General features: G+C 45.2%; 3 protein-coding genes across 4 annotated transcripts in view; all 3 read left to right on the forward strand.

Moving 5' to 3' along the window:
* Nucleotides 1-18,425, forward strand: part of LOC310712671 (pregnancy-specific beta-1-glycoprotein 8-like) — a 111,692-nt gene that overhangs the window by 2,341 nt on the left and 90,926 nt on the right. The gene's annotated exons all lie outside the window — the stretch shown is intronic.
* LOC310712653 (uncharacterized protein) lies at nucleotides 3,510-15,570 on the forward strand. Its single transcript, XM_083515930.1, has 7 exons — nucleotides 3,510-3,789; nucleotides 6,174-7,070; nucleotides 7,708-7,837; nucleotides 10,639-10,683; nucleotides 13,465-13,491; nucleotides 14,470-14,514; nucleotides 15,329-15,570. Exons 1-7 carry the CDS (start codon nucleotides 3,678-3,680, stop codon nucleotides 15,342-15,344), a joined length of 1,272 nt encoding a protein of 423 aa, XP_083372056.1. The 5' UTR covers nucleotides 3,510-3,677; the 3' UTR covers nucleotides 15,345-15,570.
* The window catches only part of LOC310712646 (uncharacterized protein), a 28,609-nt gene continuing 27,081 nt past the window's right edge, over nucleotides 16,898-18,425 (forward strand). For both annotated transcript variants that reach the window (XM_083515919.1, XM_083515918.1), the window contains exon 1: nucleotides 16,898-17,175. In XM_083515919.1, the coding sequence (XP_083372045.1) occupies nucleotides 17,064-17,175 (112 nt within the window). In that variant the 5' untranslated portion in view covers nucleotides 16,898-17,063. The remainder of the gene's footprint in view (nucleotides 17,176-18,425) is intronic.

Genomic DNA, 18,425 nt, shown 5'->3' on the forward strand with positions numbered 1-18,425 from the left:
CCGCTTACCAGCGGGAAGGTAAACGGCGTTCCGTGTGCTGCGCTGGCTCACCAGATGCAGCTTGTCACGCTGGCCACGTGACCCGGAAGTGTCTGTGGACAGCGCTGGCTCCCGGCCTATAGAGTGAGATGAGCACACAACCCTAGAGTCTGGCAAGACTGGCCCGTACGGGCAGGGGTACCTTTACCTAAAAGAGAATGTAATGAAAATGATGTATAGGTGGTATTTGACACTGGTGAAATTGGCCAAAATGTACAGGATGAGAAACAAATTATGTTGGAAGTGCAAAGAGAAAGATGGAGATTTTTATTATATGTGGTGAGTTTGCGATAAAGTAAAAGCATTTTGGGAATTGATCTACAGTGAGTTAAAAAAGATGTTTAGATATACCGTACTTTCCCCAAAAGACCAGAAGCATTTTTGCTGGGTTTGATGGGAGAAGAAATTGCAAAGGTAGACCAAGATTATTTATGTACGCCACAACGGCAGCAAGAACTTTATTAGCCCAGAGATGGAAATTGCAGGCGTTACCAACGATTGAGGGAGGAGTGGCAGATGAAGATGAGGGACTATGTGGAACTAGCCAAGCTGACCGGTAGAATCCAGAACCAAGATGACCAAAAATTTCAAAGAGACTGGAGTACATTTATTTGGTATATGAATAATTATTGTAAAAAGGTGAAAATGCTAGCGGGATTGGAATGAATCTGGCAACGATAAACTTTAAAAATTTCTAGACCAATTGAGATAGAACTGATTTTAAAGGTATAAAGTCAGAAATTGATGTTTTAAAGTGCGATACAATGACTTGAAAACAAAAAAAACAGCTGAAGGGCCGGAGGCAAGTCATAAGCTTGGCAAAGCAAATATTATACAGTGGTACCTAAGGTTGCATATGCTTCAGGTTACATACGCTTCAGGTTACAGACTCCGCTAACCCAGAAATAGTGCTTCAGGTTAAGAACTTTGCTTCAGGATGAGAATAGAAATCGGGCTCCGGCAGCGCGGCGGCAGGCCCCATTAGCTAAAGTGGTGCTTCAGGTTAAGAACAGTTTCAGGTTAAGAACGGACCTCCAGAACGAATTAAGTACTTAACCCGAGGTACCACTGTATTTGTTATTATAATGTTGGATATGTAGCACACACGCAACAACAAAATGCTTTTGCGGTCCCGGGAATTCCAAGCCAGCTGAGAGGCACGCGCTGCTCTGTCAAAGGAAACATTCGCCAGGCACACACACACATACAAGGCTAGCAGGGCAGTACTGCAGAGCGAGCACAGCAGCTCAAAACCCACATGGCGGGGGGGGGGCAGCACTTACAGCAAAGGTCCTGGAACCTGGAAGGAAAACAAGTGAGCCTGGGGTCATCGGTCCCTTATGCTGGCCCTCGCTCCACCCCCAGCCAGCTGCCCATAGGCCTGCCGAGATGGGGGCGGGGCAATGGCCTCCCTGGAACACAGGTGGGTGGCTCACCTGTCCCAGGAGCCCACATGGTGTCGCAAACCCTGCCCACCCAAGGGACGGGGCGAGCGGATATTGTTTGTTATTATAATGTTGGATATGTTGTGTTAAAAAAGGTAAGAACTAATAAAAAATATATTTAAAAAAGAAGAAGAAAAAAGACGCCACATCTGCTAAACTGGATGAAAGGAGACTTGATTGCCAGAGACTTCAGGAGGACATTGAACTCCTTTTAATTTTATTTTTTAACTCTCCTTTGTGGAGAGACGGTACTTTTTCACAGAGTGATCCAAGTCTGGATGTCTCTATTATCATTGGAGAAATGTTGGAAGGTATGGAATTATCCAGCCCTCGAGCCGTCTGTATAGGGAAGGGTTTTTTAAAATATATATATTAATGTTTTTATATATGTTGGAAGCTGCCCAGAGCAGCTGGGGCAACCCAGTAAGATGTGCGGAGTGTAAATGGTAAAATTATCATTATGGAATGGGACGTCTTTATTTTCATCAGAGGGTATGGGATCCATTTTCAAAACAAGGCCTCCAATGTGAAATGAATATAATGAGGTCCGTCTCCTCTGCACTATACATTTAAAGCAACCTTGCACCACTTGAAATAGCCCTAAAAGGTAAAGGTAAAGGGACCCCTGACCATTAGGTCCAGTCGTGACCGACTCTGGGGTTGCGGCGCTCATCTCGCTTTATTGGCCGAGGGAGCCGGCGTACAGCTTCCGGGTCACGTGGCCAGCATGACTAAGCTGCTTCTGGCGAGACAGAGCAGCGCACGGAAACGCTGTTTACCTTCCTGCCGGAGTGGTACCTATTTATCTACTTGCACTTTGATGTGCTTTCGAACTGCTAGGTTGGCAGGAGCAGGGACCGCGCAACGGGAGCTCACCCCGTCACGGGGATTCAAACCGCCAACCTTCTGATCGGCAAGTCCTAGGCTCTGTGCTTTAACCCACAGCGCCACCCGCTTCCCTTAAATAGCCATAGCTCCCCTTAAATAATTCTGGGAACAGTAGTTTGTTAAAGGTGCTGAGAGTTTTTAGGAGACTCCTATTCTGCTCCCAGCTACAGTGTCCAGCTTTCTAGCCCATGCCGTGTCTTTAGGTCTCCAATTGGCCTATGTGTCGTACTGATCTGATCATTGAAATTTCTGCTGAAAGCCATAATCTGAGTCTGAGGAGGTCATCAGACAGGAGTCAGGACAGATGGCAGAATGATGGATTGTTTCCTCAATATGCTAGCTCTAAGCTGGCAGAGCTCCGTGGATTGGGAACAGGGCTTTTTGTGTGGCCTGCAGGACGATGCAACATACCGTATTTTTCGCTCTATAGGAAGCACGTTTCCCCCTCCAAATTTTAAGGGGAAATGTGTGTGCATCCTATGGAGCGAATGCAGGCTCCTTGGCTTCAGCGATAGCAACGCGAAGCCTCCGAAGCGCAGAGAGAGCGCTCTCGCTGTGCTCCGGAGGCTTCGAGTTCCTTTTGATGTAGCCAGGAGAGTCTTGCTCTCCAGGCTTCAGCGAAAGGAACCCAACGCTATCTGAAGAGCGAGAGGGGTCGATGCGCACCGACCCCTCTCCCTCTCCAGATAGCCGCCTGAAGCCTCTGGAGCGCAGCGGGAGTTCCCGCTGCACTCTGGAGGCTTCGGGTTCCTTTCGCTGAAGAGTAGGTGCCCCTTCAGCTAAGTGGGAGGAGAAATGGAAGGGGCTCCATTTCTCCAGCTGCTTCGCTGAAGGGGCACTGCACAGAGAGGGGGAGATTTTTCCCCCCTTGTTCTCCCCCTCTAAAACAAGGTGCCTCCTATGGTCAGGTGCGTCCTATAGAGCGAAAAATACAGTATGTGGTTTTGTTTTTAAATCAAACGCGGCACTTCGGATATCTACAGGGTCCAACCTCTATAGCACACAGACTCCAGGGACTATCGGAGTGATGTATGAGTCTCTAGTTTGCCTGTTTCAAAGCAGGAGAAAACTCATGGGGTCTCCCTCAGCTCATGACTCATATCTCTGCTTTATGACCTCTTTCTCCTGTTACCTGGGAGTTTGCACTAGGGGGTAAGGAGGCTCCCAAGCAGTGAAACATCTTGGGCTGAGGGGGAGAGGAAAAGCAGGGATGGGTGTCTGGGCTCAGCTGGGGATCCCAGTCACCACCATCAAAGAACTTGGGAGGAACTCAGACCCCAATCTGGGCACGGAGAACCACCCAGGATGCCCGTAAACCTCCCACCTGAAAGAACAACAAGGACATCATGCAGACACCATTCTATAGCTTGGGGCCCCTCCAGATTTGCAAGATCCTGCCTGGTTCTGCTTCTAGCAGGTAAGAGATTGGGGGGGGGGCGTCTCTGGGGAACAGAGATCCTGGCTTGATGATGGTCTGGAGAGAAGAGACCCAGAAGGACTGAGATCTATTTATTTTTTAAAATACATATATCTATATCTATAGCTATATAATATTCTTTTACAAAATTGTACACACATAGCTCCTAAACATAACAGGACTAACAAAATATGGGTTACTGGGTGGGGACCTAAAATACCAACTATCTTGTTTTACAGTACAGTCATACCTTGGTTCTTGAAAGGAATCCATTCCGGAAGTCCATTCAACTTCCGAAAACGTTCAAAAACCAAGGCGTAGCTTCCGATTGGCTGCAGACATTTGGCTTCCAAAAAATGTTCGCAAACTGAAACACTCACTTCCAGATTTGCGGTGTTTGGGAGCCAAAACATTCGAGTCATAAGGCGTTTGAGAACCAAGGTGTGACTGTACATACGTAATAATGAGATAATTACAGTAAACCTGTAAAATGAGTTCTTCAGCAGTTCAGCTTAGAAAACACAGAGTAATAGGAGGGGGCGAATGAGTAGTTCCTGCTTATCTATGCCATATTGCAATATAGGTTGCAGGTATTTCTCATCCGTATGTTGCTTTGTTTGTATATTTAATAAAATCACAACACACTGTGTAGACATATCTGTTTTTTTTCTCTCTCCACCATGGCACCTTTTTCCCCAAACGCGGCAGCTAAAAAAGCCAATGCAATTCTGGGCTGCATCAATAGGAGTATAGCATCTAGATCAAGGGAAGTAATAGTGCCACTGTATTCTGCTCTGGTCAGACCTCACCTGGAGTACTGTGTCCAGTTCTGGGCACCACAATTCAAGAAGGACACTGACAAACTGGAACGTGTCCAGAGGAGGGCAACCAAAATGGTCAAAGGCCTGGAAACGATGCCTTATGAGGAACGGCTAAGGGAGCTGGGCATGTTTAGCCTGGAGAAGAGGAGGTTAAGGGGTGATATGATAGCCATGTTCAAATATATAAAAGGATGTCACATAGAGGAGGGAGAAAGGTTGTTTTCTGCTGCTCCAGAGAAGCAGACACGGAGCAATGGATCCAAACTACAAGAAAGAAGATTCCACCTAAACATTAGGAAGAACTTCCTGACAGTAAGAGCTGTTCGACAGTGGAATTTGCTGCCAAGGAGTGTGGTGGAGTCTCCTACTTTGGAGGTCTTTAAGCAGAGACTTGACAACCATATGTCAGGAGTGCTCTGATGGTGTTTCCTGCTTGGCAGGGGGTTGGACTCAATGGCCCTTGTGGTCTCTTCCAACTCTATGATTCTATGATTCAAACAGCTTTTCCATTACAGCTGCTTGCCAGACTATATTATATCAGGGCTCAATATTCATTAACGGCAAGGTTTTCCCCATTTCTGGCTATTGCCATTCTAGTTGCTTTCAATAAATGTGTTATTAATTCCTTACTTCTTAACTGGTCCATATCTGTAGTAATGAAGTAAGACTGTTACTGGGGTTATTGGGATTGTCTGAGCTACAATCTCTTTTAGACCTTCATTCCAAAATTGTTCCATTTGTGGACAGCTCCACCACATAAGTTGGTGTGTACCTATAATTTGGCATCCATAGATGCCTCAGTGTTAAATACTATCCATGCACAATTTTTAATAAGCATCCCCTGGTAGTTGCTGACAAATATTTATATGGTGCTTTTGTCCATAAATTGTTCAATTTATCCTCTTCAATGCTTATATCCCAATTTAATTAGCACCAGCTTTTTAGATTTCGTTAGGAGCAAAATGGGTTCATGAAAAGGGTTTTGTATAAAAGGGAATTTCATCCCTTAGCCATTATATGATCTCTTGTCAGCTTCTTTTCATATTCTGCTAGTTTCCTTGTAGCTTCATTTTTCATTTGTGCATTTAGAAGAAATGATCTCAACCAATATCCTAACAGTGAGGTACAGCTGAGATCTAATACTGAGAGAGAACCTGTTTTATAAGTTCTATGGCCACCTCAGTATAAAAAGCCATGCCTCTCAAATTCTGAAATGCCAATTGTATATTTTTTAAATATAAAGTTGATCGAAAATCCCCCTTTATTTGTTCTCAGGGGTGTAAGCTGGGAAGCCCCTTCTGGTTGTAAAATTGCAGGGTAAGGTCTGAAGGCAGGTGAGGCCACCACTAATTTGCTGAGCCTAGTAGGTCTCAGTCTGGTCAGTGGCTGAATTGTTGACCACCTGAGAGCCACATGTATGGCACTTCGGGTGCCACGACAGAAGAAAGGCAGGATTTAAACGTAGGAGAAAGAATAAATGAAATTACGAGGGTTTCTGTCTCCATTACTCCTGCCTGTTCTTGGCCTGTTGAACGGAGTGACTTTCTCCTCCCCATTCCACAGCCTCCATCTTGAGCTCTTGCTTCCTGTTGACTCAAGCTGCCAGAAGGGTTAAAGCTCGTCGTCCTCATGTGAAGAAAATGGCCGCTCCTAAGCCTCCTCGTTTGCCTCAGGTGGCTGCCACGACGAATGCTTCTGTTCTTCCTCCAGCAACAACCGGGGCTCCCCCCGCAACAGCAGCTGCAGCTGCTGAAACAACCACAGGGACTCTCCCTGCAATGACAAAGGGGACTTCTCCTGCAATGACAAACGGGACTCTCCCTGCAACAACAACTGGGGCTCCTTCCATTCCTCCTGCAGTGCCAACTAAGACTCCTCGGCCCCGTCCTCCTTCAGCGACAACTAAGTCTCCTCCTCCCCCTCTCCCTCCAGCAGTGGCAACTAAGGGTCCTCCTCTCTCTCCAGCCTCTCTTCCTCCCCACCCTCCTTCCCTGAGTCCTCCTCCTCCCGAAATCTCTCCTGCCTCTCCTGGAGCTCCCAGTAGTCCAGGACCAACCGTTCCTGGTGGTCCTGGTGGTCCTACTTCGAAGCGTCCTAAGCCCGAGGAACCCGTGGCACCACCCAGGGGGGATATCATTATCAGTTTTTACCCATCGATTCCGGTCATAGACGAGGACATTCTACTCACCCTGGATGGAGATATCAAAGGCTTTGTGGGCTGCCTTTGGAAGCGAGGGGTAGGCCCTATATCGAGGACCATTGTGCTCTACTATACGCAGCCAAATGTCTCGCTGCAATACATGTATGGCCATACCGGTCGGGAAATTCTTAATCAGGATTGCTCTCTCCTCATCACCAAAATCACCTCTGAGGACACTGCTGTATATGAGGTAGAGATGGAAGTGTGGAGGAATGGGATAGAATACTCTCTCGTTGGGCGAAAATATTTGGAGGTTACAGGTAACTCCTTTTTGGGCCCTTCTTTCCTCTAGAACAGGTGCGAAAGACGATCAAGCTTAAATGGAATGCTTGGTTTAGGAGCACCTCTATCAAGGTGAAAACCTCAATCCAATCTATAAAAATCTGCCTGCATAAAAAGGCCCTCAGCTGCTGCACACAGCTGAGCTGTAGACAGAGTTGTTGAACTGTCGCTATGGCCTTTGGCAACCCGACACCAGAAACAGGTGATAGAAAGAATTATCAGCTGTTTCTGGTGTCAGGTGGCAAACAGCCAAAGCAAGGGCTGCCATATGTCCATCATTCCCCAGATATATCTGGGATTCACCCGTCGAAAATAGTGTCCTGGCGGAATTTACAAAAATCCGTAGAAATGTCCAAGAATCTCCTTTAAAATCACCAAATCCCCTCGTTTTGCGGGGAGATTTTGCAAAAGGAAGTTCAACAACTTTCTTTCATGTCTCACAACCCTGGTTTAGTATAATAAAGCATAATTTCCGAGACAGAAATAGAAGGCTAACGGACAGAGTCCATAGAGAGGCAAGTGTTCTTTGCATTTCTGGAAACCACACAGTGCCAATGCCACAGGCAGATTTGGGTTCCCATCACTGTTTTCACATGACTTTTCCCTTACCTCCAGGACATGAGAAAGAGGTAGAAAGAGCCGGAGGCCTCTCAGGAGGAGCCATCACAGCCATTGTTCTTGGGTGTCTCCTGGGGGTCATATTGGCCGTGGGTCTGATTAGCTACCAAACCAAATCAACTCGAAGGTAACAAATATCTCTTCGTCACTTATTACTTTGTTGTTTTTCCTTGTATCTTAGAAGGATAGATTCTGATTTAATCTTTCAGGAAACTGAAAGGAGCCAACCCAGACCCTCCAAGCACCCCTGTTTTCCAGGGACTGTCCCAGATTTACACTAGCCATCTCGGTTTCTGATTTGATCCCAGAATGTCCCGCTTTTCCTTAGGATGCCCCTATTTTCTTTTTTTTAAAAAAAAGATATTTATTGAAGTTTTACAAATTATATCAAACAAAAAAAATACACACAAACAAAAAAAGAACAAGTATAATTTCAGAACCTTATTTTCTTAAAACTTACTTCACCGACCTCCTCATACCTCCCCTTTCTGCATTCCCATTTCAAATATTTAGTTCAGCAAATCCTCACCCTTAATTTTATCTAATTGTCAACCTTTCTTTTCTTTTAACTTAATCTTTACAGCTGTACTCCATTTGATTTCTAAAGCCACATCGTTCTAGCACTCATTAATTTTGCGATGTTTCTTAAGATAGTTCTTAAATTTCTTCCAATCTTCTTCCGCCGTCTCTTTTCCCTGGTCTCGGATTCTGCCAGTCATTTCTGCCAATCCCATGTAGTCTATCACCTTCATCTGCCATTCTTCCAGGATGTCCCTATTTTCATCAGAGAAATGTTGGAGGGTATGGAATTCAATTGATGCTTTTGAATTATGGTGCTGGAGGAGACTCTTGAGAGTCCCATGGACTGCAAGAAGATCAAACCTCTCCATTCTGAAGGAAATCAGCCCTGAGTGCTCACTGGAAGGACAGATCGTGAAGCTGAGGCTCCAATACTTTGGCCACCTCATGAGAAGAGAAGACTCCCTGGAAAAGACCCTGATGTTGGGAAAGATGGAGGGCACAAGGAGAAGGGGACGACAGAGAATGAGATGGTTGGATGGTGTTCTTGAAGCTACTAGCATGAGTTTGATCAAACTGCGGGACGCAGTGGAGGACAGGAGTGCCTGGCGTGCTCTGGTCCATGGGGTCACGAAGAGTCGGACACGACTAAACGACTAAACAACAACAACATGGAATAGGAAATCCTCAAGGCTCTCTGTCAGCCGGAACTCACCAGAACTCAGTTCCGGCACCTGTCTGGTGGGTGCCATTGCCATTCTAGTAGAACAAAAGATGTGTTCCTTATGAGTTCTGGCACCTCTTTTTCCAGAAAAATAGCACTGGGCATCCCTAAATTCATCGGAGAAATGTTGGAGGGTATAGATAGGGATGACCCTATCTTCATCATAGAAATGTTGGAGCTACTCAGTTCTGAGTAGCCTGAGTTAAAAACAAAAGAGGAATGTAATTGGGTAAAATTCATGGTAATTGCAGCCAGACAGGTTATAGCGAGTAATTGGAAAAATGCAGAAGAGCTAGGGGTGAACCAATGGAGGAAAAAACTGAATGATATTATAATTTTGGAATACCTAACTGTGAAGATACATAGAATGAAAGGGTTTAAGGTCAGTGAGAAAGAGGAGGATTGGTTTGAGAAGATATTGAATTATTTTGGTATTTTTGAACAATTTGGGGCAATTAAAATGTTAAAAGTTAAATAAACCTTGTGGAGGGAGGAGTGTTAAGGTATATAGAAGTGTACATATGGTTGATGTGAACATGTTATTGTTGAATATTATTGAATATGTATATTATTGAATAAGAATAAGAATATGAATATGAATATGAATATGAATATGTATGTTATTGAATATGTATACCCAATGTATCAGCTGCCTAGGGGGTTTCAATGTTTGTGTTTTGGTTGTTGGTAAAAGATTTTTTTAAAAAAATAATCATAGAAATCCTGGAGGGCTGGGCCTAACGCTCTGTGGCAATCTTTTTCATTAAGAGAGAAACTATGCCAAACTTAGTGTGGACACCTGATAGGTATTGCCCACAACTCTGGAGCTCCATTACTATAAGATACATAATTCTGTTGTTGTTTAGTCGTTTAGTCGTGTCCGACTCTTTGTGACCCCATGGACCAGAGCACGCCAGGCACTTCTGTCTTCCACTGCCTCCCGCAGTTTGGCCAAACTCATGCTGGTAGCTTCGAGAACACTGTCCAACCATCTCGTCCTCTGTTGTCCGCTTCTCCTTGTGCCCTCCATCTTTCCCAACATCAGGGTCTTTTCCAGGGTCTCTTCTCATGAGGTGGCCAAAGTACTGGAGCCTCAGCTTCACGATCTGTCCTTCCAGTGAGCACTACATAATTCTACTGACGGCTAAATCAAAAATGTTTAAAACAGAAATCAATAACCGTTTCCATAGCAACAGGGGAAGCAATGAACAGCGAGACTCCAAAAGCCTTCTAGAAGAACCTGGTTTCTGCTGCCTGGTGTCTGAAGATGGTGGGTGGTGGGCGCTGGTCGGGTCTTGTTGGGGAGGCATTTCATAACACAACCCTGCTTTTGGTGATGAGTTGTGGCATTGGGGAGGGCTGTTCCCTGTTCACGTGGCAGTGCTTTCCCTATCTAGACCATCCTCCTCATTCTCATGCAGAGGAAACTCAAATAGCCTAGGGTGGCACAGAATTTTGGTCAGGAAAACTGAGCTGTTGGTTAGATGCCTCCTCCCCTTATTCCTCATGGACGGCTCCATTCTGCTGCTGGTTCATTTCTGTGTGAAATTCAAGGTGTTCAGACTAGTGTTTAAAGCACCTAGATGACTTAGGCGTCAAATATCTGAGGACTTTCTGTGATGCAGTTGAGAGGGTCCAGAACAACCTTGTTGCTCCTGAACTCTTTGTCCTTTTGCTTATTTTAGGAGTGCTGGACCAGAACCTGCAATAGCAAGCAACAAACCTTCAAGGTAAGCAGCAGGCAAATCCTGGGTGCTCTTCTTCTTCTTCATTTCTTCCTTCTCCTCCTCCTTCTTGAAAAAAAAACAGCTTTCGGGAGTTGCAGGAGTGTCTCAGAGCTCCAAGATTCCATTTCCATATTTGGGGTTCTATGAGAAGTGCAGAGATTCAGGTAACAGAAAATAAGAGAACTTACAGAGTGTCCCTCAGCCATAGCAGGAGTCTGGCTTCTCCAGGCTTCCTACCTGAAATGGCAAGCATGCATGTCAGCAAACTGAACACTACTTCAACAATCTGACATTCACATCCCCACAGTGCTTCTTCAGACTGCTTGTCTGAATTATATTTTATTTTTAAGCACAGCATGTACATTTACTCCTGTTCATTTGAATGTGCATCTCCCCCCAAAAAGAAACAATTTAAAAGAACTGCAAAACCTTCTCCAAGGATGTGTCCAGGGAAGGTTGAAGGTTCCTGACATTACAGGAACCAGCCAATCGGTGCTATCCTTAGTCAATTTCTGCAGCAGACATGCAGAACTGGGATTTGTACAACTCTGTTCTGGAGGGGAAAGATACCCATGGCTTAAATTCTGAGAAGACGCTTAATCCCCAAGAGTTTCCACTTCTGACTCCACCCTCTGTTATGGAAGACGTAAACCCAAAAATGGTGGTAACCCCTATCCTTGGAGACTAGTAAGAACCAGCACTAAGTACTGCACTTAAGAACGGTGAAGTCGGTGGGTTTCTAGTTCAAGGCAGGACTACAGAGATAAAGGGGTGGAGCTATTCAAATAGGGTCTGGTTGGTTCTCATTCGCTCCAACCAATGGGACAAACTAAACAATCTTCAACCTGGGGAACAGCTGGGAAAACCCACTGTGACTATGGAAAGAGCTACACCATGCATTTAAAGCACAACCAATGCACATTTGAAGCTCATGGCTTCCCCCAGAGGATCCTGGGAACTGTATTTTGTTAAGGGTGCCAGGGACTGCAATTCTTGTGACTGGAAAACTACAGGATTCTTGGGGGGAAGCCATGTGCTTTCAAGGTGTGTTGGCTGTGCTTTAAGATGTTTGTTGCGGATCAGGCCAGATTTCCTCAGGGAAATGGAACTTTCTTGGGGTCCCCTGGAACAGGAGGGCAGAAGGTAGATCAGGAGGAACGGATACTGATAGATCTTTGGCTGATTTGCAGTGGATCAACAAGGGTTTGTGACTTTGTAATGGTCTAGCACGCAGAAAGAAGCAGGCTTTTGTGTGGACGGACTTGTGAGCTTGGTCCTGGATACAGATCACAAATTCCTGAGCAGTATGTGTGTTCCAAGGTACCCCATTCTGAGCATATATCCATCCACCCAAGTCCGGCACCTGACTGGGGTCCTAGTAAAAAAAATAAACGACTCCACCTTTGCCCTACAATGCCTTGGACCCTATAGATCACTAGGTCAGTCATTCAGCTACTCCCCTGAGCAGTGGTAGCTCCAGTGCTTTTTTCTAGGACAGGGGGTGGGGAGTGGGGGAACTCACCGCAAAGTTTGCTTGTTAGTTTCTTGCGGACCCAGTTGCAGCGCAGACAGCTCCTCCCCAGGCCGCAGCTAAATGTAAGATGCAATTAATAAACTCAAGCAGACAACGATCTGGATTAGAAATGGCCACAATTTCATTGATTACAGGCATAGGTGTGTTTTTGGCTCAGGGATTGGGTGCGTCCATCAGGCAAGGCCTCCTTCCACCTGCCTTGCTCTGCCCTCTGCTTCTCAATGTGTGTTGTATTGTTTTATGTTCTGTGGCTTTCCGTTGTTTTATTGTTTATAGTTTAGATAGTATTGTAACTGTTGAGTGGATTTCTGTTTAACTTTTATATGTTGATATTATTATTTTATACTATTCTAATGGTTGTTGAATGTTAGCTTTTTGATGGAGGTTGCCTATTTTAAAGTTATGTTTTATTATCACATTTTTGTATTGTATTAGATTGTTATAAGATGTACATTTTTTGTTTCTTCAGCTTGTAAACCGCCTTGAGTATTGTAAGATAGAAAACTTCGAGGAACTTCAGTGATAGTTGCTAGGTAGACAGAAGAAACTAGATTTATTGAGAATAAGTTTAATTATGAAAAAAGTGTGTATTGGCAATACGTAATATGAATTTGAAATATGGAATAGACAGGAATATGGAATAGACGGGAGGTTGGGTCTTTAGTGTTAAGACCAATAGATGTTTTATTGTTTGCCAAGAAAATTATGTGTCTATGGTTATTTTTGTAATTTGTGTGTAATTTGGTATTTGTGTTTTTCTGTGTGTGTGTTTTTCTTGTTGTATGTATAAATAAATAAAATTATCTAAAAAAGAAAGAAAGATAGAAAGGCGGTATACAAATTAAAAATGATGATGATGATGCATATATGTTCCAGGCCCACCCACCCACCCTCGACCAATATATTTATATATATTATTTCATTTTAAAAGGTAAGGGAACTCAGTTTCCCCAAGTTCCTGCTGAAAAAACACATACCCCTGGTTAGTTTGTTGGTGGGGAAAATGGCACTTTCCCCTGGTACCTGGTACCACTAGGGTTGCAATCACCAGATAAGGCACCAGTGAGGTTGGGAGAGATCTATGGCTGCAGCAGTCCCACAGAGCTGCTCCACCAACCCAGTCTCAGGGGTGGATGAGAGGATGAGGTGGAGCTTTGCATAGATGCCTTCAAAAGAAGGGAGACTCTGGTCCACTGTGGGGAACGATGAAAGTCTAATGCCTACATCTGAAATTTCCTTTGTTTCCCTAGGGTGGGCAGTCAGAGCAAGACACCTACGTAAGTACCAGCCCTACACAATGGGGCAGAGAGTGCTGGGTGTGTGGGGCGCAAGTTCCTCAGCCTGCCTCCGTGGCAGGTGCAGAGAACTTGTAGACTTCCAGATGTTGCTGCCCCACAACCACCACCCCCCTCAGGCCCAGCAAGCACGGCCAATGCTCAGGGAAGATGAGAGCAGCATCTGGAAGGCCAGAGGTTCTCCACACCAGCTCTCCTGCAAGTTCTTCTTGTTGGTGTAATGTGAACCAAGGGTTAAATGACACAGGGCTTGGGCTCAGGTGTTGAGGCAGCTTGGATAGGCTAGTTTGAGCCTCTTAGTTTGAGCAATCCAGGTTCCTTTTAAACTGCTTGGGGTGGCCCCAGGGCCGGATTTAGGTTTGATGAGGCCCTAAGCTACTGAAGGTAATGGGGCCCTTTATATGTCCAGCTGTTCTTATTCAACAACAAATTGTCGCTGTTTTTGTGTGTTGAATATATGTTATATGGTAATCTATGGACCTAATAGGTATCTAAAGCCATCTGCGCATAAAAAAATATGTACATCGTAGGAGCCCACGCAACACAAAACACTGTTGCTGTATGTAGGTTTTATTTTGTTTTTGTCTTATATTTTGGAAATGTACATCCAGGTTTTTTTCCTTTAATTTTTTTGGGAGGCCCCCAAGAGAGTGGGACCCTAAGCTATAGCTTGTTTAGCTTATACATAAATCTGGCAGTGCATCAGCCCACCCTTAGACATGAATAGACCCTGGGGAGGGGAGTTGAATGACAACGGTAGCATCTCACGCCAAAACATTGAATGAGATGTCCCCAGAAGGCAAATTAAGCACCAGAGAGGCTCAGTGAATGGCAGAAAACAGAGCCCCAGTCAAATAAGGGACATGGAGGTTTTCTAAAGAAGCGACCATCTTTGACACAACGGAGAGCCGCCAAACTTCTCCCTCCTAAACTCTTCAATCCTTTCCCCCGTTTCTTTAGCAATGAATTGGACCTGTCCACGGTAACCACGTCTTCTGCAGCACAGTAAGTAGCAAACCTAGAGGATGGAGCCTGAAACCTCTCTTTCTGGAGAAAACTGGATTTTCTCTCCAAAAACCACAAACTACTTAAGTTAAGATGTCTTCAAAAAGTTAAGAACGACGTAACTTTTAGAAGACATCTGAAGGCAACCCTGTATCAGGACGTTTTTAACATTTGATCCCTTATTATGTTTTATATATTCTAATAGCTGCCCAGAATGGCTGGGGAAACCCAGCCAGATTGGCAGGGTATAAATAATAAAATGAAGAAGATGATGATGATTAAACAACATCTGGCAGGAGGCAGAGAGGGAGGGCAGACTTCTGGAATTCCATTTCCACCTTTGGGGAGAAAGTGGTTTGGGGTGGGGGTCCAGTTATTAAATGAAGACAAATGTTGCACAAAATTCGTATTGTTATTGGGGGAGGGGGATTCCCCTCTGCTGAACTCACAAACGTAAGGAAGGAAAGATCATATCCGACAAATATCATATCCTCTTCTAGCATCTCAGCATCCTGCGCAGCACAGGAAATCACCCTATAATGAGCCAGGCCATTGGTTCATTTATCTCAGTATCATCAACACCGATTGGCAGGGGACGCCCTAGCTAGCCTGTTTTGAGGCTCAAATGAGAAGGCAGAGATCCATGTATGCCCCCACGAGCTCTTTGGAGGGGGACAGGGGGCAATATAATTGCAACAATTAAATAAATTTCATGTGTTAGAAGTATAACCTTCCAGCGTATCAGAGATAAAGATGGTGGGGTTGCTTCCAGTTGTGGTGACCGTCCTCTGATTCTAGACCGGCTTTCTTCCAGGTTAAAGCCAGAGTGATCATTCTAGTCCAGAATATTGCCATCATTCAAGTATGGAGCAGCATCAGCAAAGTCCAAGGAACCTCCAACCCCCCCACCCCCACCCCAGAAGAGGAATATCGTATGCATGGAGATCGTGGTGGATCACTTAAGCACCATCTCTTAGGTCTATCCAGGCCCCCAGGCAGAAAAAGAAAAACCACACACACCATATCTGCTGATGAAATAAAAGCCTCAAGTGGTTATTTCTGACTGTATTGGCACTGCTTTGCAAAGGACTGCTGGGGTGGGTTTATATTCCAGTATCTGCCATAGTATTCTATAATGTGCATATTGTTATTGGGTTATTGGTGGTGTTGCTGTTGCCTCATCAGTGAGTAACAGTAGGCAAATAGGTCCATTTCTGTTTCTCCCCATTTCTCATATTTTGCAATTACAAGTTCAACTACACATTAGTGTGCAGTAAGTTGGTTTTTTAAAGACCTCGTGAAAGCACGGATTTCCTCTTAACATGCACATTTCTTGCCAAGCAGAGATATACACCTTTTTTTTTTGCAATGCAATTTTCCCCGGCGAAATGCCTAGCGCATGGATTTCTGCACACCTTCCTTGGCCAGAGAACTGGGTTGCCAATCACAAAGAAGTGATTCCTTCATTGCAGGGGGCGTTTGTCTTGATGACCCTTTTGGTGCCTTCCAGCTCTATGATGCTATGATTCTAATTGCTTTGGAAAGTGAGGTATAGACAGGTTCACATGCCAGCCAAGTCAAATTTCTCCCCCTAAACCTAACTTCATGCTAAAGAAAATAAAATCAGATAAAGTGCCTCTGATATCTCCAAGGAAGGGGCCAGTCTCCACCCACTGCAGAAGCTACTGCGACACTAGGAGGATGTAAGAGTTGATTGCCTGCCTGTTTCTTGGGCTACCTTTGAAGGTGACCTGGAAACTACAACTAATCCAGAATGCGACAGCTAGACTGGTGACTGGGAGTGGCCACTGAGACCACATAACACCGGTCCTGAAAGACCTACATTGACTCCCAGTACGTTTCTGGGCACAATTCAAAGGGTTGGTGGTGACCTTTAAAGCCCTAAACGGCCTCAGCCCAGTAGACCTGAAGGAGTGTCTCCACCCCCATCGTTCTGCCCAGACACTGAGGTCCAGCTCCGAGGGCCTTCTGGTGGTTCCCACCCTGCGAGAAGTCAGGTTACAGGGAACCAGGCAGAGGACCTTCTCGGTGGTGGCGCCCGCCCTGTGGAACGCCCTCCCATCAGATGTCAAGGAAATAAACAACTACTTGACTTTTAGAAGACATCTGAAGGCAGCCCTGTTTAGGGGAGTTTTAAATGTTGGATGTTTTATCGTGTTTTTAATATACTGTTGGGAGCTGCCCAGAGTGGTTGGGGAAAACCAGCCCGATGGGTGGGGTATAAATAATAATAATAGTAATAACAACAATAATAATTACTATTATTATTTCATAGCAGAGCAGAAGGAAAGTCATGGGGTCTCCCTCAGCTCGTGACTCATGTCTCTGCTTTATGACCTCTTTCTCTTGTTACCCGGGAGTTTACACTGGGGTTGAGCAGGCTCTTGGCACTGAAGCACCCTGGGCCTAGGGTGGGAGAAGAGAACCTAGGATGGGTGTCTGGGCTCAGCTGGGGATCCCAATCACTGGCATCAAAGAACACGGGGGGAACCCAGGCACCAACCTGGGCACAAAGAGAACCTCCCAGGATGCCCCACACCCTCCCACCTGCAAGAGCAACTCGAACAACATGCAGACGCCGCCCAACAGCTTGCGGACCTTCTGGGTTTGCAAGGTCCTGCCTGGTTCTACTTCTAGCAGGTAAGACATGGGGGGTGTCTCTGGGGAACAGGGGTTCTGGCCTGGGGAGAAGAATCAGCGTTCCAAACCTCTCAATATATTTCTTAAACGGTGGCACCTAGAACACATGACTCCAGTTGGGGGTCTGACCAAGGCAGATTAGAGCAGTCAGTACTATGACTTTCCTTGATCTGGACCCTAGGCTGCCTAGAACAGAATTAGCTTTTTTTTTTTTCCTTCCTTTTTGGAAATAATTTTTATTTGATTTTACAAGTATAAGAATATGACAATACAATCATACTCATCCATATTTAAAGATTTCTCTGGACTTCCCATCCTCCCCTTCATGGGTCCTATTGTCAGCCCTTTCAACTGCATATTATTCAGTTAGTTCAAATTTTATATCACTCCATTGTCTCCATAGTATTTGCAACATTACAAGTGTTATTGCAGTCCTGCTAACGTTTTCATCTGCTTACTGTGGTCTCCAAGATAATTCCCCCCTCCACTCTTTGTTAAAGTTTTGGTCTTCTTGGTTCCTGAGCTTCCCGGTCAGTTTAAATTACCATTCTTAGTCCAACAGTTTAATTTACCATTCTTCTCTGGTACGCATTAGCTTTTTTTAAATTTTATTTGCTGACTCATTCTCCCAATCCACAAAGCTTGTAACTCTATCAAAAAAGAAGTGAGATTCCACTGGAATGACTTGTTTTTGGGAAACCTATGGTGGCTCTTAGTAATCACAGCACCCTTTTCTAAGCGCTCACAGACTGACTATTGAATTCTCTGTTCTTGGACATTTCCTGGTATCGATGTCAAGCTCGCCGGTCGGTAGCTACCTGGATCTTCTCCCCTCCCCCCCCACCCCCTTCAAAGAGCCCAGTCCTCTCGGCAGCTGATTGATTGCAGCCCATTGGCATATGTCAGCCCAGGAGCACCTCTTGATTAATGCCAATTGTCCAGGTTATGGAGGAACCAGCCACAAATTATGCCAGAGATGGAGGCTTATCCTTGGTAGGGACACGCTCCCAGGTCACACCCGCTCTGACTTTCAGGTTGGCAGACACGGGCTTGAGCAGCACAGTGGGATGCAGTGAGCTCTGCAGACCCCACTGGGGAACATTACCAGGATTTTTGCCGCATAAATCTGTTGGCTACTCGTGTGTTGGCTCCTCCTTTGTGATTTCCCATTTCTCCCGTTTTTTAAAAAATGCGCCTTTCTTAAACTCCAGCTCACCTGTAAGCTCCTTATGCAGACACATCTGTTTCTT

The sequence above is a fragment of the Podarcis liolepis genome, assembly GCF_965112155.1.
Source record: "Podarcis liolepis genome assembly, chromosome: 7".
NCBI classification, from domain to species: domain Eukaryota; kingdom Metazoa; phylum Chordata; class Lepidosauria; order Squamata; family Lacertidae; genus Podarcis; species Podarcis liolepis.

Bases quoted from the DNA above. Each gene is read 5' to 3' on its own strand.
- LOC310712653 (XM_083515930.1), top strand. From the start codon at position 3,678: ATGCCCGTAAACCTCCCACCTGAAAGAACAACAAGGACATCATGCAGA. The intron at 7,071-7,707 runs GTAACTCCTTTT...CCTTACCTCCAG, and splicing joins AAAATATTTGGAGGTTACAG to GACATGAGAAAGAGGTAGAA. The intron at 13,492-14,469 runs GTAAGTACCAGC...CCGTTTCTTTAG, and splicing joins AGTCAGAGCAAGACACCTAC to CAATGAATTGGACCTGTCCA.